The sequence below is a fragment of the Cajanus cajan genome, chromosome 3 (genome assembly GCF_000230855.2).
Source record: "Cajanus cajan strain Asha chromosome 3, NIPB_CcT2T_4, whole genome shotgun sequence".
In the NCBI taxonomy this organism is placed as follows: domain Eukaryota; kingdom Viridiplantae; phylum Streptophyta; class Magnoliopsida; order Fabales; family Fabaceae; genus Cajanus; species Cajanus cajan.
In genome coordinates this window covers 24,862,526-24,889,891 of record NC_138519.1, presented here as the reverse complement: position 1 = coordinate 24,889,891, position 27,366 = coordinate 24,862,526, and the positions used below count along the sequence as shown (strand labels likewise).

The following is a 27,366-nucleotide window of genomic DNA, read 5'->3' as shown; positions in this document are numbered from 1 at the left end:
CATCATCCTAAAACCATAAGACACTACCACAAAAAAGTTGAGAACAAAATTCAAAACCTAATTATTTTTAAAAAATTACAAAAGTTTGGAAAAATAGTGAAATAAAACTTCAAAAATAAAAAAAAATAGTAAACGACCTTTTTTTAAAGATCTGGCTGGGGTCACACAACATAGCTGTGTAGAATGGATAAATCTTTTTTTTTTCTACACAAAATTAAAAAAAAAGTTTGCCTAATTCCGATAACCAGAGCCAAAGTTATGGCCCTTTGAAGTTTTGCTGAAATTTTTTTTAAAAAAATTTGTATCTCCAAATTTTGACCAAACTATGTGCCCTAGCTATTTTTTACACAAAATATAGGTTGAAAGAAGTTACCACAAAAAAAATAGACAAAAATAACAAGTCTATCTATCAAAAACAAAAATCACAATTAATTGGAAAATTCAGGCACTATTCAGCACTATTCATGCGCCACATTTTGCACCACATTTTGCTCTTCCACACCATTTTCCCACGTTTTTGGCACCTGAACAGAGGACTAGTAGACAGCCAAAACAGAGCATGACCAAACCGAAATAGAACACGCACCAAAAATGGACCAGAAAACGCACCAAAAATAGAGCAAAATGCACCAGAAAACGCACCAGATTTTGAGCCAAAATGCACCAGATTTTGCACCACATGCACCACGAAATGCACCAGAATTGAAACTCAACACACACAACAATGATTCAGCACACCAAATGGAATCAATATAATTGGTCACAATGGCCTATCAAATGCAATAAAGATCAGCTATGACAAACACATGACAGCAAACAAATGCATCAAAAACCAAATTTGAGTTACTGTTCCATTGGTTTATTGTTCATTGTGGTTCTCTCTAATTCTTCAACTGGCTTACTTGCTACACCTGGGGAGACTAATAATAAACACAAATACACAACATAACATGCAATGAGACAAAAACGCAACCACCAAACTAATCACAAAATTCATACAAAATTGAAACAAAAGTTGATGCACTAAAACTGATAAAATGATACACTAATACACTACACACATAACATAACAGAGCTCTAAAACACAAATAACAAACAACAGAACACAACAAGAACAAATAACACACAAACACACAGCCTCTAATAGGAACCGAAGGTCCCCAGCAACGACGCCAAATTTGATTGAAGCCGTATCCGATCAAATAAATACAATTAAATGTAGTACTAGGAAGTGACTCCTAGGTCGTCTCCCAAGGACCGTCTTTTACTACTAAAGGCTTAAACACACAAAGTGGGGGGTTTGTTTCAGATGTTTTTCAGTTTGTAACTCAATAAACGCAAATAACACAGCAAGTAAAATAGATTGACTCCTTGTTCAGATTGCAACTCTGTTTTCCCTGGTTCGAAAGATTACTCTATTAACCACTTAATCCTTGTTCCATCCGAGTTAACCAACTAAGCGAAGATTAACTCAAGATTTCCCTACACGAATTAAGAAAACGTATACAACATCAACCTACTCACAGATTAAGCAACTGTGGCATTGAAGCACAGCCCATTAAGCATGGACACAGAGGTTAAATGGAGAAGAACAAGTAGAACAGAGACAAACAAATATACCCAACCTCAAATAGAGATTACAATCCACAACAAGAAGCCAACCCAGTGGTCTTTAGCCTTCCATTAAATCAAAACGCATCACAGAACCGAAAATGCAAGGAGAAGATGGAAAACGAAATTGCAAGGCAGAGAATAAAACGTAAAAGAACCCAGCTAGAGGAGAAGCAAAACGTAAAGGAAACAGAAGCTTTAAAGAGAAAAACGTGAATACAACAATGGAGTTTTTCAGCAGTTCAAAAGGAAGCAAAACGTAAAATAAATAGAAATGGAGAGCCCCAAAACATGAACTGTAGCTATAGAGAAAATAAAACGTGAATGAATGAGAGGGGAGGCTACTGTTCACGTAGTCACCTCAGCCCCTTCATTTAGTGGCTGCCAAGTCAGCCCTACCCTAGCCATAGGGTCCTATCAGCAAAAAAAATGAATTGGGCCCAATAAAATACAAGTATGACCCACTATAATAAAATGGACTAAAAATTGAAAATAAATGCTAAGGTGGAAAATGGTGCAGCAATGACTTGGCAGATGACGTGGCGGATGATGTGGCAGCTCCACTTGAAGTCCAGAAATTAATTCCAAGCCCAGATAATTATGAAACTGCCCTGAAAATAAAATTTGGAATAATTAGATTCAGAAAATTCAAATTAGTTAAAATATGAATTACCGGTCCAATTAAAGCCCAAATAGAAAACAATCCAGAACATCAACAATTAAGCACAAATCGGAGATTAAAATAAGTACAAAAAGGTAAGAAAATAAGGGAAAATAATGACTCATCACACATATAAACACACCACAATATAATCTCATCATAACTCATTACATAATGAAATATTTACAATCATTTCTACATATCATAATTCTATCAATCATGCATCAACTTCACATCACAATTCCACAATCACACCAATCCATCACAAATCTTGTAATTAATACTATGCCAATGGTCACGCCACCTCAAGGTCGTGCCACTTTAGACATAAGTGATACGTATTAATTTCCTCACTCATCCCACACTATGCCAGGGGCACGCCATCCCTGTAGCATCACTTACCTAGGGCCGACTCATCCTTGGTCATATGTGTGAGGAACCACAATCACAATCACAATCATCATATAAATCTTACAATTAACATTATGTCAATGGTCACGCCACCTCAAGGTCGTGCCACTCTAGACATAAGTGATACATGTTAATTGTCTCACTCATCCCACACTATGCCAGGGGAACGCCATCCCTGTAGCATCACTTACCCAGGGCCGGCTCATCCTTGGTCATATGTGTGAGGAACCACAATCACAATCACAATCATCATAAATCTTACAATTAACATTATGTCAATGGTCACGCCACCTCAAGGTCGTGCCACTCTAGACATAAGTGATACATGTTAATTGTCTCACTCATCCCACACTATGCCAGGGGCACACCATCCCTGTAGCATCACTTACCCAGGGTCGTCTCATCCCTGGCCATATCAATGAGGAACCATAATCACCTCACAATAACAATCATCACATTTCATGTCAACATACTCACATCATGTTATCAATTCAATATTCAAAACAGCAGATATAATGTATACATTTGTACGAAGGCAGCACACCACATTCCATATCTAGATCATCAATTTTACCAAATAATGTAACAATAATATTTATAAATTAATATAAAACTTAATAGAATCATCAATTTAGTAGAATCTTAACTCAAATAGTAAAACCCCCAATTTTCCAAAACCTAACTCACAGGCACTATTCTACTATTTCATTATTTCTTCCGGAGCATCATTTTTACAAATTAATCATATATTCATAATTCTGAACACATACAGAATCTCATAATACCAATAATTCTCCAAATAGAAATAATTATAAAATTATTAAAAATTCCAAAGGAACTCTTCTCCACCCATTCCCTCATGTGACTCTACACATATGCAGGATCTGGTTGATCTCCTCCTCTGGGTTCTCCTCGATCTTCAGAGAATGTAGAAGGAAAAGAAGTTAGAATTGAAAGAAGTCGAAACTGAAACGTGTGCTTTTTGGGAGTTTCAGAGCGCTTTATTTATAGGCATCAGGAGTGACCAGAACGACCCGTTTCAAATCTGGAACGGCTCGTTCTGGACTTTTCGTCATGTGTAAAATTTCACATCTAGAACGGCCCGTTCTCAAACTAAAACGACCTGTTCTGGGGTTGCATTTAACCCATAACGGCCATATTTGGAACGACTCCTTCCCAACTAGGGCTATAGGCCTTTTAAGTATTTTGGAATGACCCGTTCTAGTTTGAGAATGGCCCGTTCTAGGCTACTACATAACCCTTATTGGGTTTTTTGGCCTTCGTGCAATCTGTGAAAAATGGGTTATTACAATTCTCTCCTCCTTTTAGAAATTTCATCCCTGAAATTCATCTGAAAACAGAAATAGGTATGCTCCTCGCATCTTGCTTGCTAAATCGTAAGTCATAGTCTCTCCAGTCCCCTTTCAAAAACACTACTAGTAGGAAAATTCATATAACCTTACTACCCCACTGATGTACATCTCTATCAATCTCTCTAAAGAATATCTAATATCAATAAGGGTAAGGTCAACCACCTTGGTGAGTTTATCCACTATGACCCAAAAAGAATCAAATTTCTTAAGCATCTTTAGGCAAAACTACAAAGTTCATAGGTACAGAGTCTCACTTCCAAAATGGGACGTTTAAAGGTTGCAAAATTCCTAAAGACTTCTAGTATACTAAACATGAGTACACAAATTACTCTACTCCTCTCTTCACCTTAGGCCACTATGCTTCTGCTGCGCCACTCTGATACATCTTAGTAGCTCTTAAATGAATGCTAAGAGTACTCTCATGTCTTTCCTCTAAGATCATCTTCCTTAATTCGGGATTACTAAGCACCCAAGTTTTGTTCTTGCACCTCAAAACAACGTCAATTCCTACTCAGAAAAGGTTATCTATACTCCTACCAATCTTCTCCACTTGGTTCACTAAGAAAGGCTCTAACTCCTGGGCTTCTCTAATCTCATCCATTAATTCACTAGTCACTTTCGACATACCTAATCCAATGCTCTAAAGGGTGAGCTCACACATCACGCTTAAGTCTCTAAACTCTTCTATCAGATCCAACCTTTAAATCATCAAAGATGATAGGTGAATGGTCATCCTAATCAAGGCATTTGCCATAATATTAGTTTTACTTCTATGATCCTCTCCAAAGACAAGCACCTAAGCGTAAGTTCAGTAGGTATATATACCAGATCTCTAATTTCACCACTCCATCTACACCCAAGTCAAACTTTGATCCATCACCTTATCCTATAGTCTCATGTTTTACCACCAAAAATGAATAATCTAAATGTGTTTTTCCAATTTCCTTTAACAATCCATTAGTTACTCGAGTCACACATAGTTTCACACTACTAGGAGTAATCTCATAAGTCAAACTTAAATCCTTAGACCGAGACAAAAGGTCCATCTCTCTAATCTTAAGGGAAGTTAATTGTAGAGGCTTCCTACTCAAAGCATCGACCACCACATTGGCTTTACCCAAATAACAAATAAGATCAAAATCTTATTCCTTAAGAAATTCCAACATCTCTTTTGTCTCATATTCAACTCCTTTGGTCAAAATATATTTAAGGCTCATATGATTACTAAATACCTCAAGCTTAGAATCATATAGGTAGTGTCTCCAAATCTTAGTATAAATATTAAAACCGCTAACTCAAGGTCATGGGTAAGGTAATTCCTCTCATGAATTCTCAATTTCCTAGAAGCATAAGCTACTACTGTTCTTTCTTGCATCAACACTCTATCCAAACCTATCTTAGAAGCATAACTATATACCACAAAAGACTTACTAAAATATAGTAGTATTAACACTAGTCAATCTTTCGTTAAGAATTTGGAAACTACTTGCACACGTACTATCCCACACAAAGACAACACTCTTCCTAGTCAATCTAGTCAAAGGTAATGGTATCTTAGAAATTTTCTCAATAACCTCCCATAATAATAAGCTAATCTAAGAAAACTCTTAACCTCACTAATTGACTTAAGTACCTCTCACTTAAGCACAACTTTTATCATGGATAGATCTACATTATACCTCCGCTAGAATTTACAGGGCCTAGAAAACTCATTTCATATAACTAAAAATCATAATTAGATAATTGCATAAAACTGTCTTGGATACATCTTCATCCTCATCTCCAATATGATGATATCACACCCTAAGATTAATCTTACTAAACACATAAACACTCGCTAATTGATCCATAAGGTCATCTATCCTCATATCAAAATACATGCATATCAAATCATATTAGAATACCTACTTTAAACCTTCATATATACCATCCCTAAGCATGTACGAATCAATCACCATTTAGACCATATAGCATGTACATGAACCAACCTTACCACATAGCATCATACCATCTTAAACAACCTCTCAATGACAACACCTCAGAACATCATATCCAAATCAGTTTTTATCCTTGTTGTGCCTAACAACTCAAAAACATCATGACAGCATATACCTCCCTTCAACAACTGTCAAAGCAAATGACACACAAAGAGTTATACTTATCCAAATGATCTCAAACCTATCTCAAAATAAAGCTAAGAGAATAAGTTATAACTCTTATGAAAAGATAAGATTCTAAAAAGATCATCCTCTTAGCTAAAAATTCAAAAACCACAACAAATATATTCAGCGCTTACAACTAGACTTATGATCACCAAAGCAGTTATAACTAGAGTTCTAGACCTCCGTTTTACCTGATTTCAGCTCCATTAGAAAGATAACGTCCAAGGCTACAACTTTTATGAAGACCACACAATCTAATTCTGTCAATATAACACTTGTACTGACACAATAAAATTGTAGTGCAAACATCCTTGCACTAGACAGCAATAGTGTATCAACACCTAGGCCCACGAAAATATCTCAATCCTTCCAAACCCACTCCTTTCCACCTCAAACTCATATCCAAGCTTCCCACTACAATCCTAAACCAAAACAACTCACATATTCATCACAATAGACTCAGAAAATAAAAATCACATGCTACCAAAACCATAAAAGGTTAACATGCAAACACTGACACTCAAGAAAATTACCAACGTTCCAATCTCTCATCAAGAATACCAAAACTCCAATTCTCAACATACAACATCCTTGGATTCAACCGCTACAACTATAGATGTCAGAAACTCCACCAATCATAAACTCTTAATACACTAGACAAATCAATGTCTCACTCACATCCAAGGTTCTAATAGTTCTAGTTGGTTAGCACAAGGCATCGTCTACTACTACTGGTACATATACACGCAATACGAGCGATACCACTCAACCACTACTTCTTACGTAAGCAAGAAGTATCAAAACAAATAAGCAATCATGAATAGCATCAACTAAGCTATATCATGTCTTTCAGCCAAATTCTGAGACAACAATATACAAGTAAGCACAACACTAACAACACAAGGGAAACATCAACATCATCATCATTATCCACATCATAAAGCAAAACATTGTTAGAGTACACACAATTAAATAACAACAAACATAATCAATCATCATAATAGCATATCAATAAGTTCCACAATTAATTCATCCCATCATTCATCTACCAAACAAGCATAGCAGACTCATAACTCATGGCCGATTGGATTGACCTGCTCTAATACCACTAAATGTGACACCCTTACTACCCAACACATATTGTAACAATGTAAATAAGCTAAAGAATAAAATTTTTAACATTGCTAAAAGGGTTTACATAAAACCTTCATAATTGTTTTTCAATATCCAAAATAATTGAAAATAAAACTTGGAAAGTAAAACTTCAGAGTTTACAAATTGTTTTCAAAAGAAAAGGTACAACTCCAAATACTTATAAAAATTTATATCCTAGAATCCTCTGCCCCGATGTCAGAATACCAGAGCACATTCATAATTTAATTGTTGGCATTCTAGATGCCACTCAAAGTCGGGTCTTCCTCACCTAAAACATCCACAAATTATACAGTGAGAAAAGAAAACATTTATATGTAAAGCACATACAAACACACCACAATGTAATCTCATCATAACTCATTACATAATGAAATATTTACAATCATTTCTACATATCATAATTTTATCAATCATGCATCAACTTCACATCACAATTTCACAATCACATCAATCCATCACAAATCTTGCAATTAACATTATGCCAATGGTCACGCCACCTCAAGGTCGTGCCACTCTAGACATAAGTGATACGTATTAATTGCCTCACTCATCCCATACTATGCCAGGGGCACGCCATCCCTGTAGCATCACTTACCCAGGGTCGTCTCATCCTTGGTCATATGTGTGAGGAACCATAATCACAATCACAATCATCACAAATCTTACAATTAACATTATGCCAATGGTCACGCCACCTTAAGGTCGTTCCACTCTAGACATAAGTGATACGTGTTAATTGTCTCACTCATCCCACACTATGCCAAGGGCATGCCATTCTTGTAGCATCACTTACCCAGGGTTGTTTCATCCCTGGTCGTGAGGAACCACAATCACATCATAATCACAATCATCACATTTCATGTCAACATACTCAAATCATGTTAACAATTCAATATTAAAACAGCAGATATAATGTATACATTTGTACGAAGGCAGCACACCATATTCCATATCTAGATCTTCAATTTTACCAAATAATATAACAATAATATTTATAAATTAATATAAAACCTAATAGAATCACTAATTTAGTAGAATCTTAACTCAAATAGTAAAACCCCCAATTTTTCAAAACCTAACTCAAGGCACTTTTCTACTATTTCGTTCTCTCTTCCAAGGCATCATTTTTATAAATTAATCATATATTCATAATCTTAAACACATACAGAATCTCATAATACCGATAATTCTCCAAACAGAAGTAATTATAAAATTATTAAAAATTCCACAAGAACTCTTCTCCACCCATTCCCTCATGTGACTCTACACATATGCAGGATCTGGTTGGTCTCCTCCTCTGGGTTCCCCTTGGTCTTCGGAGAATGTAGAAGGGAAAGAAGTAAGAACTGAAAGGTGTGCTTTTTGGGAGTGCTAGAGCGCTCTATTTATAGGCATCAGGAGTGGCCGAAACAACCCGTTTCAAATCCAAAACGGCCCATTCTAGACTCTTCATCATGTGTAAAATTTTACATCCAGAACGGCCCGTTCTCAAACTAGAACGGCCCGTTCTGGGGTTGCATTTAACCCATAACAACCATATTTGGAACGACACGTTCCCAACTAGGGTTATAGGCCTTTTTTGTAGTTTGGAACGACTCGTTCTAGTTTGAGAACACCGCGTTCCAGTTTGGGAATGACCTGTTCTTGGCTACTACATAACCCTTATTGGGCTTTTGGGCCTTCGTGCAATCTGTGAAAATTGGGCTGTTACACAATTTGATAAGTGTAATTCTCCATGCTACACGTAGAGAGGGCCACCCTAGGTGCAAGAATCAGGGATGAAAATAGAACAGACCTTAAACAAGAGTTTATGGTCTAACTTTTTTAAAGTTTAGTTGACTCATTTAATAAAAATGTCAGACTTAGGCTTTTAGAAAACCTTATTTATTTTTAAAAAAAAATTGGATTTAGACTTATAGAAAAGTCTGTTAAGCCTGATATGCCAACTTATTTATCTATGATATAATAATAATAAATATATATATATATATATATATATATATAACATTATTAAAAATATAAATAAATAAATAAATTTATAATACAAAAATTCAAATTATCAAATATTTTTTTGCATTTCTACTAGCAGGTTCAATGCAACCCCCAAATATAGATGATAAATGCATAACTTATCTACATCAGAAACATTATCACTAGATCCACATTAAGGGATGAATGTGTTGAGTAGTGGGTTGTGCATCAGCCTACACGCTTCATATTGACAGCTCAGAGGAACTTTTTTTGCTCTGCCTTCACTGATGGAAGCTTGGAGGAGGAGTAAAGCATAACATTTGCAATCTCCTTGGAGATGACCTTCTCCCATCCTTTTGAATAAGTTAGGTTAATCTCTTTGTAGCCAAAAAAAGTTCCTATTAGGATCAAAGTGATCTTAATATCTTACCTATCCATTGTTCCTTCAATGACATTGTTGTCTACCATTGCAATTACCCAAAAATATGCATATGGTGCATGGGACTAATTGCATCTCAGTCTAACAAATTTAGACCATCATGGCTTGTCTAAGTAGTGCTTGATAAGAAAGCATTTGTCGACAAACTTGTTTAGGTTGATGAACTTTCTAGGGAGGAAATGGGATTCAAGGAACTCCTCCATTAGAACCTTGCTTTGTAGGTTACTTTGCTTGGGTGCCATTTTAGTGTAGGAAGAGAGGTTTCTGAGATAGAGGATTGGGGTTCTTTAAGATAATAGAGTGTAAAAGTTGAGTTGATACAAAAAAAGGTAAAGTATATTTGAAAAGGGAAGGAAAATGAATTTTGTATATGTGGTTCGTAAGGTGAAACGACGTGGAAAAAGAAAAAGACAAGTCACTAAATTTTGATTCGACAATGTCTCTAATTGTCCCATTAGTCCACACATGCTTTATCCAAAACCCTTTTTGTAATCATTAATAAATATTAAATGCAAGAAATACCTTTTCAAATGGAAAATGATACATTATTATGAATATAATAATAAAATAATATTCATAATAGATCAATGAAATAAAAGATGGAACATATATAAGTCAGCTTAAGATAATGCATGACAAATGATGCATATAAGACGAAACATATTTAAGATGATATAATCATGATACTTAGTTTCAGTTTGAGATACATTTCAATTAAGATGACTTATAACGATTGTAAAGCATTTTTTAGCCAAAACTTTATTAAATATATCAACACATTGATGATCAGTATTAATAAATTGTCAAAAATTCCTATTTATACATAATCTCGAATGAAGTAATATCTTAACTCAATGTGCTTAGTTTTAGAATATTATATGGGATTTTTAAACAGATTGATAACATTAATATTATCACAATATATAGGTATATTATGCTTAAGACTGGAATAGACTTCTAATTGGTATTTCACCTATAATAGTTGTGAAGAACTAGCAACAAAGATATATTAGGCTTCTATAGTGGAGAATGTTATGCAGTTTTGCTTTTTGCTTGCTCAAGAAATGAAACAATGATCCAAAAAATGACATCCTTCACTTGTGATTTTCCTTTCTACTTTGTCCCCAACATACTCTACATCACAGTATCCACTTGCTTGATCTATAGTTCAAAAATAATTAGTTCACCAATCATACTCATTTCAAACTTTATTTGCATAAACTTAGAAAAATCCTCATAAAGAGATTTATTAGTGGCACCAAGATAATATCACCAATATAAATTTAAATTACTATAAAATCTATGTTGAACATTTTATCTAAAAGGAGTTGTGTCAACTTTGTCTCTCATAAAGTCATTGTTAATTAAGAAATTGCTTAATCTTTCATACGAAGCTTTAGGAGTCTACTTTAGATCATAAAGTGCCTTTTTGAGTTTGAAAACATGATCTTTCAAGAATGAATTTTCAAAACCTGGAGGTTGTCTTACATAGACTTCTTCAATAATCCCATTTAAAAGGGTGTTCTTTATGTCTATTTGAAAATTTTTAATGTCTTTATGATTTGCAAAAACTAACATAATTTTAATAGCTTCAAGTCTAGCAATAGGTGCAAAGGTTTCAGTGAAATCTATGCATTTTTACTTATTATAGCTTGAGCTACTAATTTAGCTTTATTCCTTACCAATTTACCCTTCTCATCTAGCTTCCTTATGAAGACCCATATAGTTTCAATAATACTTTGATGTTTAGACTTTGGAACAAGAGTCCAAACATCATTCTCTCAAACTGATGAAGTTCTTCTTGCATAGCTAGAATCCATCATCATCTTTAAGAGCTTTGTCTATTCTTTTTAGCTTAATTTATGAGACCAAAGCATAAAAGGTATTGTCTTTGAATGTAGACTTTGCTCTTAACCTTTCAATCCTATCTCCCAATATTTGGTCTTAAGGATGATAATTGACAAACTTTTTATCTCTCTAAGATTTAGATCCATTGTCAAACTGATTCATCTGCTTTTCAATCTAAGCAATTGTCTTCTCATTTGTGTCTATTTCAACAACCTTTTCAGGTTCAATATGCAAATTCCTCTTCTAACTCTAATAGTTTCCTATCAATTATTAAGGCATCATTAAATTTGACACGGATTGATTCTTCAACAATAGAGGTTTCAAAGTTAAAGACTATGTATGTCTTTGATGTATTAGAATATCCAAGGAAAATATCCTTGTCTACTTTGGAATCAAACTTTCCAAGTTGGTCCTTAGTATTGAGGGTATAACATTCACATCCAAAAGGATGAAAATATGATATGTTGAGTCTTCTTCCTCTCCACAATTCTTAAGAAGTCTTATTTGTCTTACCAATATTTTGTTTTGGATATAGCAAGTTATATTTACTATTTCTACCTAGAAGTGTTTTGGAAAAGAGTTTTTACAAAGAAAAGTACTAGCCATTTCTTGTGAAGTTTAATTCTTTCTTTCAACTACTTCGTTTTGTTGATATGTTTTCGATGAAGAAAAGTTGTAAAAGATATCATTCTTTTTGCAAAGCAATTTAAAAAATGAGTTTTCAAACCCAATTCCTTGATCACTTCTAATGCAAAAACCTTTTTCATTTTGAAACCTTTTACAAAATATCTCAAAGACATTAAAAGACTCAGGTTTATGAACTAGGAAATATACTCATGTGTATCTAGAATAGTCATCTATAATGACAAATTCATACTTTTTACCTCTCAGACTAAGACTCCTAATTGGACCAAATAAATCCATATATAATAGTTCCAAAGGTTGTGAAGTGGAAATATTCTTTTTAGATTTGAAAGAGATTTTAATTAGTTTCCCCTTTTGACAAGTTTCACAAAGAAGCTATGTTTTCCAAGAAATCTTAGGCAATCCCCTTATAAAACCTTTCTTGTTTAGTTTAGAGATATGTTTTAGATTTATGTGCCTAGACTTTTTATACCAAATTCATCTTTCATCTTCTCTAAAAACTAAATATGTCACTTTTTTACCTAGATTAATCTCATAGAGATTATTCTTTCCATAAGTAGTAAAAAGCACAATCTCATCATTTTGTTTAAATATACATAAGTCTTTATCAAAAGGTATAATATATTTGCTATCACAAAATTGGGCATATTATACTTTAATCTTTCAAGGTTTAACATATTTTTGACAGTGGGCATATAGTTCTTATGAATCTTACCTATACCTCTTATCTTTTCTTTACCATTGCCTCTAAATGAGATTCTCCCTTCATGAGGTTCAAGGTCTAGGAACATAGACTTTTCTTTTGTCGTGTGTAATGAGCAACCACTGTTTAAATGTTAGTGTTAATCCTTCATTTTTCCCACCAAGGATATCTACAACATAAACTATTTGAGACTTTGGTACCCAAATTTTTTTGGGTCCTTTTCTATTAGTACCCTTGACCTTAGACTTTTTTCTCTGCTTCTTCTATACGTTACATTTGCTAGAGTGATGATTGTTTTTACCATAGATGTTGCTAAGAATAGTCTTAGGTTTAGAGAAAGATGTTTCTAACTTTGCCTTCTCAAACCATAGTCCATTCTTATCAAATGGTAATTGTGGAGAAAAGACATACACTAGAAGGAGGGTTGAATAATGTGTATCAAAAACTCAAAAGTTTGGGCAATGAAAAGAAAATAACTTATCAGACAAAGCGTTGGAGAAGAGATAGATGAAATACTAAGATTTTTATATTGGTTTGTCTCAACTACTGAGACTACGTCCAATTCTTGATCTAACCAAATTGAGTTTCACTAACTTTCAACAAAGTTACAAGTATTCTTTTACCAAGCCACTTCTGGCTCAATCCTAAGTAGTCTTTGACTTGCCTTTTTAAGCAATTATCCAAGTCTTCGTTGAACAACAAGCCTTTTTAGGCTTAGCATAAAGTATTCTTTCAAATAAGCTTCTTTAGGCTCAAAATTAAGTATTCTTTCAAACAAGTTTCTTCAGGATCATTACTAAGTATTCTTTCAAACAAGCTTCTTTAGGCTCAACCCTTACAATAAAGGTTATAGAGGATTATAAGGTTGTTTCGTGTCTTCTAGAAATGTTGTAACCAACAATGAAAACACAAATAATCTACAAAGAATTATATATAGAGTTTACATTAAGTGTTTCTTTGTATGAAAGTTTCTGCTTTTTGTTTATTTGTAGTTTGACACTCTATATCTTTCTTGAAGGCTTGATCCTTATATAGTAGCTTCAGAGAAGATGACCGTTGTGCCAATTTGAGTTAAACTCACAAGTTGCTTCATGAGTTGCTTCGTCTATCTTTACTATTGATCCTAGAGATTACTATTGCTTCATTTAATGCGGACATTTAATGTTTTTCAGTAAGGTGTATTTCTCTTATTTGATCTAGTAGACCACTTATTATCATTTCTTTCTAAAATAAGCATAATAGAAGTAATGTCAGTGTAGAGCAGCTAAAGTCTACGTAGAGCATTTTTTGCAGAGCCTTTTTATGCTTTTAGGATTTCCAAGGCCTTGCCTTTTGCTTCTGATGGATAATTTGACTTTTCCTTCTTTAACAAATTTTGAGAGTTCTAACATTTTTTTCTTGTTCAATTTGTTAAGGAATAAATCATTTAATGAAATTTATTGTTAGTCTCACGTAAATGTATACATTTAATGCATAATGAGATGGACTATATGTTTCGTCTAATTTTCTTCATTTTACAGATGATATATATATATATATATATATATATATATATATATTTACACTTTATCTTATATAGAATATCTTGTAGATAATTCATTTTGTTTAAAGAAAATATTTTATTTGTTATCATTAAAACTTGAGGGATCTAAAATCGTCTTTTGACTTAATAGTAATCTTATACGCTTTAAAAGAATATTCTTTTAGAAGATCCATCTACAAACTTAACAAGATCCTTCCTAAGTTGTAGGTTTTCAGCTTGTAATGTAGTAATCTCAAGTGGTTCGTTGCTTGTGGTTTCGTGTTTGGGAGTCTAAATCTTTATGGTAACGATTGACAGATCATTCTTGAGTTTTTTCATTTTCTATTAATAAATATTAGCATTTTTCTTTAAACATTTTATACTCAAGAATGATCATGTGACAGTTCACTAGAAGAATTTTATAAGATATTTCCTTTTCATTAGAACTTTTAGAAGAGCTAAAATAAGAATTTGAGTTAGATTCTACTTCTATCTTTGTTTTATCTACATTTTTCATGAGATAAATGTTGGCCTTTTCATCATCTAAATTGTTGTTGTTACTACTATCCAGATCTTCTCAAGTGGCCATTAAGCTCTTCTTGGCCTATTTTTTGTTGGTTCATCTCTTTATGAATGTAGGACATCCAATCTTCATGTGCCAAAGCTTCTTATTTTCATAGTAGATGACCTCCTTGCTTTTTCTTTGATAGGTTTATTGAACCTATCTTTCTTTTGGTGGAAGCTCCCTAATCTTCCTTTCTTTTTCAACCTATTTTTGAACTTGTTGGACATGAGATATATCTGATCATCCATTGAGTACTCAAAAATTTCATTTGAGGTACTATGCTCAAACTCAACCTTGAGAGCTTTGCCTTCATCCCTCTTCTTATTGGTTTCATCGGTCCCTAGAGTAATGGAATCATTAGCTTTCAAATGATCTTTGTTGTTTAGATATAGACTTCATGACCCTTAAGGCTTCCAGGAATTCATCCGATGTAAGAGTTTTGATATCACTAGCCTCTGATATAGTGGTAGCCTTTGGCACCTAGATCATTGGAAGTTTATCCAAGGTCCTTAGATTGTTTTGAGCTTTTGAGAACTTAGTTCCAAAGGATTTTAGCTCATTGAGAATGGTTTGAAGTCTTCCAAACATTTCATCAATTGTTTCATTCTCTTTCATAGTGAATAATAACTTATAACGTCTCTAAAGAGTAGTAGCTTGTCTAAGCCTTGCACTTCTTCAGTCCCCTCATGAGTTAATCTGATGACTTTCCAAATTTCTTTAGGAATCTTGCAATTGCAAAACTTTTTGTACTCTATTTTAGATAAAGAGAAAGCCAAGACGTATCTTGTTTTGGTGTTTAGTTGTAACACATTGTAGTCTTCCTACATGTACTATTTTCCAGTTTGGTCACAAGAACATCACCACTTGTGATGATCTTCTAGAGATGGTATTGGGTGGACTTAATGTACATCTTTATCATGTCCTTTCAATATGAGTAATCTTCTCCATTGTAAGTTGATGGCCTTGTAAGAGAAACTCTTTCATGCAAATACTGACCTACATTGCTTCTCATCTTAGGATCTTTTCTTTTAGCACAGTTATATGTTCAACCCTATCAAATACTAAACTCTGACACCAAAATATACAGAAAAGAAAGACACTAGAATGAGGATTTAATAGTATCAATCAAAAACTTAACACTTTTTGAAATAGTGAAGCAGTAACATGACTATAAGAGTGCAAACGAAAAGAGTAATAAACATAAGGTATTTTTATATTGGTTTGTCTCAACTACCGAGACTATATCTAGTTCTTGATCAAGTTTCATTATCATAAATATGCAAGTATTTTTCACAAGCCACTTTTAGCTCAATTTAAGTATTCTTTGACTTGTTTTTTTAAGCAATTGTCCAAGTATTCTTTGAACAACAAAGCCTTTTCAAACTTCAACAACCAAGTATTATTTACTGCAAAACCTCTTTAGGTTTCAAGCAATAACACAATGTTAAAGCTAAAAAATCACTTGTTTCGTCTTTCAAGACCTAATACAACCAAATTAAGTATAAAGTTCTTTATAGAAAGAATGAATGAATTTTATTTTACAATCATTGTTCTCTTTTCTTTTTAAGTCTTCAAACTTTTTTTTTATATAGGTGCTTCATGAAGATGACAATTGCAAGTCCTTAAGCTTCTTTGACAAGTCTACTTCGTCTACCTTTGTCTTCCTTCCTTGTAGAGATGTTCGTTGGTGCATTAAATGTAAGCATTGAATACATTTTACCAAAATGTCACTTCTTATCCAATTAAGAAGGCTACTTATTACCTTTAATGTACAAAATAAGAGAAATTATTGCATGTGTTAATTGGAAATGACTTTTTTTGAAACTATGCACACTTCGAGGAATTTGTTTATCCTTTTTTTGACAAAAAAACATGGATATGTTCCTTTTTGAGGTACAAGTACCAAAAAGTTTTTATTATTTCAATCTATTAAGGAATATCATAGGTAAAGATGATTTGATTATCAAACATCATAAATGATATATATAAAATGCATTTGTCTTAGACATATGAAGTGCTTCCTCTAAGAGACTACATGTCATCATAACCAATCATTTATTTAAGTTTGTCTTACTATGTGATTTGAAAAACATTTCTTTAACAAAAACATCTCAGTTTGTTAATATGAAAACTTTTGCTCCAAGGTATCCAAGAATATCTTTTGATTTAACACTTTTATTCTTGATGTTGCCATATGAGAATTGAGAATGTAATATTCATGGTTAAATTGTTGATGTGTTGTCATGAATTAAATTGTTTAAGGTTTAGAGTTGTGTGATTTGGGAGTTTTGGTTGGAATGAATGAATTTGAGTGAATTGGTTCTAGTTGGTTGTTCTATAAGAGTTATATAACTAATTTATCGATTGATTTGAGTGAAGGAATGTTCTAGTGGATTTGGATGGGTGTTAGAGACCCTAGATCACAAGGTTCACGATTATGCATAGCGCAAAATCTGCAACAACACTAGATGCATTTATGGCGATGAGTGTGATGAATGTCGTTTCCTGTGCTAGGCGTGGAGAGAGTCACGCTAGGTGTGAGCATATAGAGAGGTCTCGAACTTCTCTATGTTGAGTGAGTGGTGTCTCTCTTGGTGCTAACATCATTTTTTTAAGGAAAATGATATTGGACTTGACCAAGATCACACCAAGTGTAATTATACTAGAAGAGTCTTTGATTTTTCAACATTGGGCATGGAAGCAATCACTAGGCACGATAGAGACAAAGAGGTTTCTTACTTGTCCACTTTGGGCATGAGAATAGCCACAACAAACATGAACTCAACAAAGAGATTCTTGACCTCTTCGTCTTGGGTGCAAGTATTTCCTCGTTGAGCACCACATTGTTGATAAAAAAAGAATTGAGTTTAAAAATAACAAATAGTATAGGTGTTTGGGAGGCGTGATATTATTAAAAAATTAAAAAAAGGTGATAAAAAGAACAAATAATTGTGGTCAGTTGAATAAAGAGAAGAAGAAAATAAAAGTGTAGATAAGAGAAAAATAGTATAATTATATTTGAGTAAAAATTCAAAGTAAGTGAATATTATAAAAAAAAAAAGATAATAAGCCTTGATTTTGTTATAATGATTAATAAAAAAAATTGTGCACATAAATTTTCATATACAATAAAGAACAGAAAATTGATCAATCATCATAACAATACAATTAAAACATTCCAAGAGAGGTGATCAACCATTTAACATCACCCACATTGTATTGGTCTTGGACAAAATATAATTAGTAATTACCGATGTAACATAACCTGTCCATTTTATTCATATTTCATAGTGTTTTGGTAGAATGTCCAATTTATTCACAATTAGCAAGATACACATGTAGTGTAATAACAGTAATTTATTCACATTATGCAATTTGGTGGAAAGTACCAAATGCTAACTGAAAGTCTCCTACAAACATAGGATTGACAAAACCAATATTTGTGTTTTTTCATAAAGTATGCCACATTCCATTACAAAATATTAATCCAAGTGGGAGGAAAAAATTTTAAAATGAGGAGCTAATTGTTCATGCTTTCTAACATGGAGATCACAGCTATAGAAATATGTTCTGTCTATGTACTCCTTTCACAAAATTATGAAACATTGCATATACGTTTTATTTTTTCTTAATAAAAAATAAGATAATTTGTTTAATTAAAAGTGACAACTATCAAAGAAGTAGGTATAACGGGAATATTTTAAAAACAATCAATTAAAAAAGTAAAACTTTAAAATATCTTGTTTCTATTAAGGAAAAATGACATATTTAATTTAATTCAAAAATAAAATGAAAAATGGATTTCTTATTCTAAATTGAGTTGTAATCATACAAAAATTTATAAAACATTTTATACAATCATTTTTGTATTTATCTCTCCATTGTATTATTTTTTTTAATCTCATATTCTCTCAGTTAGTATACAAATAACATTTCTCTTCTAATTTAAAATGCATAATTAATGGAGCTGTTAAAATGGGTTCGGCCCGGAGAGCCAACCCGGCCCACCACGGGTTCGAGCCGGGTTGGGTTGAAAAATATTAAAAATTTTAATACGGGTCAATTTTGAACCTAGCTCACTAACAACCCGGCTCACCCGGGTTGAACCTGTGGTGAGCCGGGCTGGCCCACCAACCCGTGATTAAATTTTTTAAAAAAAATATAATAATTATTGGGCCATGGTGCAATCTAACATGAGACAATAATGATTTAATGTTGGATTGTGATTTGTAGTTTTTATGATTTTGGATTATATTTGAAGTTTAAGATAATTTTGGATTTGGATTATATTTGAAGTTTAAGATGATTTTGGATTATATTTATCTATTTGAGATTATTTAGATTTGATTTGATTGTATTTAAAATAATCATTTAATGTTTGGGATAAATGATTCATTTATGGATATTTTAATTAAGAATCTCATATTTTTAAAATAGGTTTGAATTTTTTGGGCTTTAATTGTATATTAAGAAAAAAAAATGAAAAAAATTATTTTTTTAAGGTGAGCCAACCCCGTTTAACCCACTAACCCGTGGTGGGCCGGGTCAAGTTCGATTTTTTTTAGCTCATTGATAAATGAACCGGGTTGAGTTTGCCCACCAAATAGTCAACTCGTGGTGAGCCAGGTCGGGTGACCCGTTTTCACAGTGCTAATAATTAAGTTACTTTCTTAACCTTCTTAATTAGACATTTTTTACATTTCATTTCATTTCTTGTTTAGACAAATATATTCTATACTACTTACAAATTTCAGTCAACCATCTCAAATATGTTTTTTTCTTTTTAATCTTTATCTATATATTTATTTTCTTAATTTCTTATCCATTTTAATCTACCATTTTTATCACATTCTCTAAATTAAATTTTAACGATTTTAAAAAATATAATAATAAAAAATAGTTTTATATCATAATATAAAATATTATTTTTTTATTAATTTAAAATATAATTTATATATTTATCTATAATTTTAAATAAAAAATAATATTAAAAATTAATTATCATTACAAATATAATACTCAAACTTGAAACTTTAAAATATAAAAATCAAACATCATATTAATTAATCTAATAAATATTTATAATTTTTTAAATATTTTTATTAAATAAAATATAAAAATATGAATTGTTTTATCTCGTATCTTATAAAAAAAATAGGTTAAAAACCTAATTTGGTCCCTTATAATATTTTTATGTTTCAATTTAGTCTCACTTTAATTTTTTGTTTCAATTTGGTCCTTAATAATTTAAATTACTACAATGTCGGACTTCCGTCCAAATTATTTAAATAGAGTTAACTGTTGGTCATATGGATGCCACGTAGATGCAAAGGTGGATGCCAAATTGCTTTAATGCATCTGGAACCAGAACGACCCGTTCTGCTTACACTCATGGTGTGTAAATTTTGCATCTGGAACGGCCCGTTCCAAATGCATTATTTAACACCAACAAGTGCAAGCAGAACGAGGCATTTTGAAACCAGAACGGGTCGTTCAGGTTCCAAAACGGCCATTCTAGATTCAGAACGGGTCATTCCAAAACGCCAACCACATACGTATGTTCAACACAATGCAACAATGTGGTTCAAAGATTGAAAATAAACCATTTACACGTACACAATTTTTTTTATCTAAACAATAATATATATTTAAAAAAATAAAAATTATATTCTAATAAATATATATATATATATATATATATATAAATTATCAAATGTATAAAATATAAATTTTGAGGAGTTATTCATTTATATGATATTTGTCAAATTTTTGAATGAGATTAATTATTATATGTAATAAAAAAAATACTCTTTAACAACAACTAATTAATTTTTTTAAAAAATTAATTAATTAATATATATATATATGTGTGTGTGTGTGTGTGTGTGTTTGTGTGTGTATATTAATAATCACATATATAATGTAATATATTAATTTTTGATAAAATAAAATTTACAGCATGCATATTTACCTTTTATACTTTCTATTTATTGTATATGTTGATAAAAAAATTAAAATTGTAAAAGTTGTAAGATTGTATACATTGATTTAAAAAAATCAAAATAGGAAAGATTGAAAGATTTATGTTTTATTTATAATATTTATTATAAAATATGTTTTAAAATAAATTATCAACTAAAAATTTATATCACATATTAAAAACATGTTTATATCATAAATACATTAAACTTGATTTTTATAAAATTTAACATATTTGTTTTTATGTTTTTATTAGTGTTAAATTATTATTAAGTAGGTTTTTAAGATTGTAGTTCTAACCAAATATTTTAAAAAATGTCTATGACAGATAAATATATCATATTTATAACATGTATTTTTAATGAAAATTATGTTTAAATCTGTTAAATTATAATATAACATAATTCAAGCTAGTTTATTTTCATCCTTAATCGTAATTGTAGATATAAAAATTTGTAAAAAATAACTATAATATATATTTACACTTTTAAAAATTAATGTAAAATTTTTAATATTACAAATATATGAATAAGTATTGCCCTCACGATCTAAAACTTCTAGATCCGTCACTGACTATAATCGTTGATCGTTTGTGTTTGGCATTCTGGAACCAGAATGGCCTGTTCTGCTTCCACTCTTAGTGTGTTAATTTTGCATCTGCAACGGCCCGTTCTAGATGCAAAATTTACACACCAAGAGTGGAAGCAGAACAGGCTGTTCTGGTTCCACATGCATTAAAAAATTTGGCATCCACCTATGCATCTACGTGGCATCCACGTGGCCAACAGTTAACTTCGTTTAAATAATTTGGATGGAAGTTCGACATTGTAGTAATTTAAATTATTAGGGACCAAATTGAAACCAAAAATTAAAGTGAGACTAAACTGAAAAAATATTATAAGAGACTAAATTAGGTTTTTAACCAAAAAAAAACTATTTACCAATTATTTTAGACATGTAGGACAGAGAAAATTAAGAAAACGTTACTGTATGTGACGTTTTACGCATAAGAGAGGTAGAATAGAAAAATGTTATAGTCGTCGATGTTATTCTAAAAAAAAAAGAAAGCAAAAACGTCTATACAATTGACGTTTTGTATAGAGGATGTAGCAAACTTCGTGTAGCAAAGACCACAAGTGAAATTTTTATTGGAATGTTATTTTTAAAATTTTTTTTACCCAAATAGCATCTGTGTCAATTTAAGTGGAATTTTTATTGGAATGTTATTTGTACCTGTTTGAGGGCACACTCGTAATCTTCTAGTGGGTAGAGGGTCGAACGAGAGCTTCAGGTAGATGCTTTAGTGGGGAGAGGTACCTGCAAAAGGCACTCTGACGCTCAAGTCAGAACAAGCACGATTCTCAAGAGCAATAATTGAACAGTGACATACCTCGTTACGTGTGACTTATTTATACTACCTGTCATGGGCCTGAGCATGGTGGGCCTTCTCTGACATTTACCAAATTAAGTAATACGATGTTAATCGGATGGTTATGCCTTAATTGCGTGTTGTTCCTTGTTAATCATGATCGTCATTCTAATTATTCTTTGTTGACCTTAGGCCGAGCCGATATGGAACGGCCGAGACGTCATTTTCGGCGTTTGGCAGAGTTGATAGGGAAAAGATACAGTTCTCGGTCCCTTGTCGAGCTGAAGTGATATCTGAGTTGCGGCAATATCTGATAGGATATGACGTGCCGGTCTACGTGGCCGATCCACGTGGCCGATAGGCTCCTTCCGGTACACAAGCCCCCCAGCCTTGAGGAGTGTAATGACGTAAAGGGTAGAAATGACTTTGTAGTTGTGATGGTTGGGTTTGAGTATGGAATTTTAGCCGTTGGGCATTAATCATGGGAACGTGAAGGGTTATAACTGTTGGGTTGGTAACCGTTGGACAATAATGACGGGAATTTGAAAAGTTGTGGCTTTTGGATCGTTGGATCAATTTAATCCAATGGTTCCTAGGGGTGTGACGGTTGATGTGCGGCCCTTGGAAGTACTATAAATAGGCGTGGTCAACCAGGTTGTGTACTGGATTTCTCGAATGAAACCCGCTTCCAAGAGCTTGTATACCTCTGCTTCAACTGCCTTTTTCCTTTCTTCTCCCATCTTTCTTTTTCGTTGGGCGACCGATTTCGGCTCTTGGCACACTGAGAGTTTGTGGCACAAAAAGTTGGGGTCGATACATGGCATATCAGCCAGCCGCCACACAAAGAGGTCTTTGTTTTTCCTAACTTGTCCGATTTCGTGCTTTTCTATTTCGGACAGGTTAGAGCCTAGGTAGGTCACGTGTAGGTCGGTTGGTCTGATAACAATTGGTTGTCGATCTTCAATCGGCTCGACCCTCTTGTCCTGCTCCATTCGAGGGTCGAAGTCCACAATCGTTTCAAGCTCTTGTGCTACCGTGTGTACATGTTTCACTCCACGCGGCTCGGTCGTTTCAAGACGGGGTAGCCGAAGACTAGCAAAATAACACTCGCTGGCCGCTTTCTGATCGACGTGGACCGTGATGATCCGGCCGGATTCCGATGGGAACTTCATGGCTAAGTGTGGAGTCGACACGATAGCACCTAGCTTGTTGAGGGAGGGTCGTCCGAGAAGAATGTTGTATGACGTGTTGGCGTGCACAACCACGTATTTGACCGGGATGCCTCGGGTTTCGGCTCCGTCAAAGCAGAATCGAGTGGATAACTTGATGTATCCTCTGGTTTGGACACGCTCACCGGAGAATCCGACTAAGGGTTCGTTGTATGGAATCAAGTCGGCCTCCTGGATACCGAGCTGTTTGAATGTGTTCCAATAGAGGATGTCGGCCGAACTGCCCTGATCGACCAATGTCTTCCGAACAATGTAGTTGTGAATTTCCACACTTATAACCATGGGGTCATCCTGGTCAGGATCAATGCCCTTGAAGTCGGCCTCGGTGAATGTGATGGTCAGCAACCTCTGTCGGGTGCGTTCAACCGCGTTAATAGTTCAGACAGGTCGCAAATGTCTTTTCTGTGCGGAGGAGGTGGAACCTCCGCCTGCGAATCTGACGGCGATAATATTGATGACCCTTTGGGGTTGGGTTGTTGGCTCGTCTTCCTTTCAGCTCCTCGACCGGCTTCGTTCCCGGTAGGGACGCCTGTCGGTTCAGTCTTGGTCAGGCTGATCTCGACGGTGCCGACGATCATCATATCAAGGAGAACGAGGTCGATCGATGAAACGTTGGAGCTGCCCTTGCTTGATTAAGTCCTCAATCTTGTCTTTTAGAGCTGCACATTCTTCAGTCGAGTGACCCCAATTGCGATGATATTTACAAGACTTGCTTGTGTCAGCTTGCGGAGGTGTTGAGGCTCGTTTTGGTACTGCTAGGACCTCCGAAGCAAGTGCTTGGTCCAATACAGCCGAACGGCTGGTATTTAGCAAAGTGTAATGAGAGTACCTCGGTTCGCGAATAGGTTTGTCTCTTGGGACGAGGTCCTTGGGGCGGCTTCGGTAAGAGCTTCCGGTCGGCTTCTCGACCTTAGCCGTTACCTCCGCCCTAGCCTGATTGCAGAATTTCGCGAGTTCCTCCATCTGCATATATTTTTCGGCGCGACGTCTCAAGTCATCCACGTCAAATGGGGGTTTGTTGCAGATGCTATTAGCAAACGGTCCCAGCTTCAGAGCTGTAGTCAGATGATGAAGGGCGACAGCCGGATTGAGGTCTCAGATTTCAAGAGCCGCTTTGTTGAATCGGCTCATGAAGGTCCGAAGGGATTCCTTCTTCTCTTGTCTTATGCTCACCAGCGCGAGGGAGGTTAGTTGGTGAGGCCGGCTGGTGGGAAACTGGATGGTGAACTGGGATGCTAGGGTGTTAAAAGAGTCGATCAAGTTGGTCGGGAGATGAGTGAACCAACTCAATGCTCTTCCCTTCAAAGATGTTGGAAAAATTTGGCATAAGGCGGCGTCGTCCGTAGTGCTGAGGGTGACTTAGGTCAAAAAGATGTCGACATGATCGTCGGGGTCGGTGGTTTTTAACAAAAAAAAACTATTTACCATTTATTTTAGACATGTAGGACGACAGAGAAAATCAAGAAAACGTTACTGTATGTGACGTTTTACGCATAGGTTCTGATTCTGAAGAATCCGAGCCTAGCAGTAAGCCTGTTTGATGGAACTAGGTGAGGAGATTGATGATTCCTTCACTTGCTCCATGCTTAGGACCGTGAATGCTATTGAGGTTAAGACTCCAATGACTCTTTGAAGCTCCTTGAAGTGTTCTTCAATGGAGAAGAAGCCTTGAAGTGGCTCAGTTACTCCTTAGCTTGAGGTAGAAGCTTAAGGAACCAAGGTAAGGTTGAAGCACCTTTGGAGAGAACTTAGGAGAGAAAGTTCTCTTCGGTTTTTTGTGACTCTTGATTTAGAGAGAAAATTCAGATTTCATTTCTCAAATTGGTCAAAAGTGTTTTACAATCAAAGAATTACAAGTTTATAGGAGTAGGAAACTTGGAGAGCAAGCTAGTCTTGACCATGGTTCACTAGGAACCATGGTTGAGTCTAGATAAACCGTCCAAGGTCAAGAGGCTTGGAGAGCAAGCTTCTCACTTGGCTTGCTTGGTAAGCTAGCCAAGGAGAAGCTTGTGCTTCAAGCTTCCAAGCTTAAGAATCTCCATGAATTTCGTCCAAGTGTGAACACAAGTGTGAACACACTTCTAAGGTGGGCGGCTTCTTGGAATTAATTTACTCCTTTTGATTTGAAAATGGTTAATTTGGTTTAGTTAGGTTCATTCAATGGGAATGGAACCTAGCTAAATAAAATCTATGAAAAATTAGGAGTAAAATGAGTCCAATATGAAAAATTTAGCCTAGGACCACCTTTGGCTAAATTGCTAGGAGCACTCTCTAGCTTACTAAGGACACTCTCTAATTTGCTAATGCCACTCCTACTAGAAAACTAAGAAAAGAATGTATTTCTAGGTTAGGTTAAATGGAGTCAAAGTGTCCAAGTAACCTACCCTAGAATCAATATACAATAGCTACTAAAAAGGGAAATAAAGTGCCTTACAAATACAAAGGCAAAAATAACCTATACAAAAGAAACTATGTACAAAACATATGAAAAGGTCTTGAAGATCATCCCATTCCTCTTGGTTCTTTTATGATATCACCTCTTGGATTCCTTGGCCTTGGCCATAGTCTATCACTGTTCTTCAAGTTAATCCTGTTATCAATAAGGCGCTTAATTGGAAGCAGCCTTCAAAACTTTACTATCATCAAGTTACGACCCCTGACCTTTTGCTTGAAGAGAAGAATGATCAAAGTTTTCGATCATTTAGTGCAACCAACATCTATGAATGGAACATAGATGGCTTAACCGAGTATAACATTCTTAATACACTCCAACATATGACCATGGTTTCTACAGCCTATCAGACTGCCCTAGATAGTGCCGATGAAGCCATAGTTGAGATTTTGACGTATGGATTTTCTGGACAACTCAACGGTTGGTGGGATAATTATGTTTCTGAAGAGAAACATGAAATTCTCACTACTGTCAAAACTGATGCCGAAGGAAACATCATCACTGAATAAGGAAAACCCATTCCTGATGCTGTTAACAGCCTTATTATGGCCATCATCAAACACTTCATAGGAGACCCTAATATCTGGAAAGACCGTTCTGGAGAACTCCTATATAATCTTAAGTGTAGAACCCTAGGAGACTTGAGGTGGTATAAAGACACCTTCCTCACTAGAGTTTACACCCGGGACGATAGTAACCAACCGTTCTGGAAAGAAAAGTTCCTAGCCGGAATCCCAAAATCCTTAGGAGATAAGGTTAGAGAAAAAATTCGCACCCAATTCAATGGTGATATCCCTTATGGCCAACTAAGTTATGGAAATCTCATAGCTTATGTTCAGAAGGTAGCGCTTAAAATTTGTCAGGATGATAATATCCAAAAACAATTAGCAAAAGAGAAAGCCCAGAATCGTAAGGATTTAGGTAACTTTTGCCAACAATTTGGTCTCCCTTGTTCTAAGAACCCGGCCAAATCCAAACCCAGGAAACCGGGAAAATCATCTCAACCTCAGTTGAATAAGTATCATAAGCCTATAACCAAATTTTGCAGGTTTAGGCCTAGACAATCTAGTACCAAACATAATAGGCCACCTATTACCAAAGCAGCCCCTCAGGGTCTAAATTTTAGCAACAATCTTAGAGAAACTAGAACCTGTTTTAAATGTGGCCGGCAAGGCCACTTAGCAAAATTTTGTAAGATTTCCTCTAAGGTTAGAGAACTTAGCCTTGATCCTACTATCCTTGATCAACTTAACAATCTTTTCATCAATTCT

General features: G+C 34.3%; 1 protein-coding gene across 1 annotated transcript; it reads right to left on the bottom strand.

The window, feature by feature from the left end:
* Positions 1 to 448: 448 nt before the first annotated feature.
* On the bottom strand, positions 449 to 23,925 carry LOC145956162 (uncharacterized). The gene is made up of 3 exons (XM_083071729.1): positions 23,119 to 23,925; positions 643 to 770; positions 449 to 524 (listed from the first exon to the last, which is right to left on the bottom strand). The coding sequence occupies exons 1-3, from the start codon at positions 23,923 to 23,925 to the stop codon at positions 449 to 451; spliced, it is 1,011 nt and encodes a 336-aa protein (XP_082927855.1).
* Between the last annotated feature and the right edge of the window lie 3,441 nt (positions 23,926 to 27,366).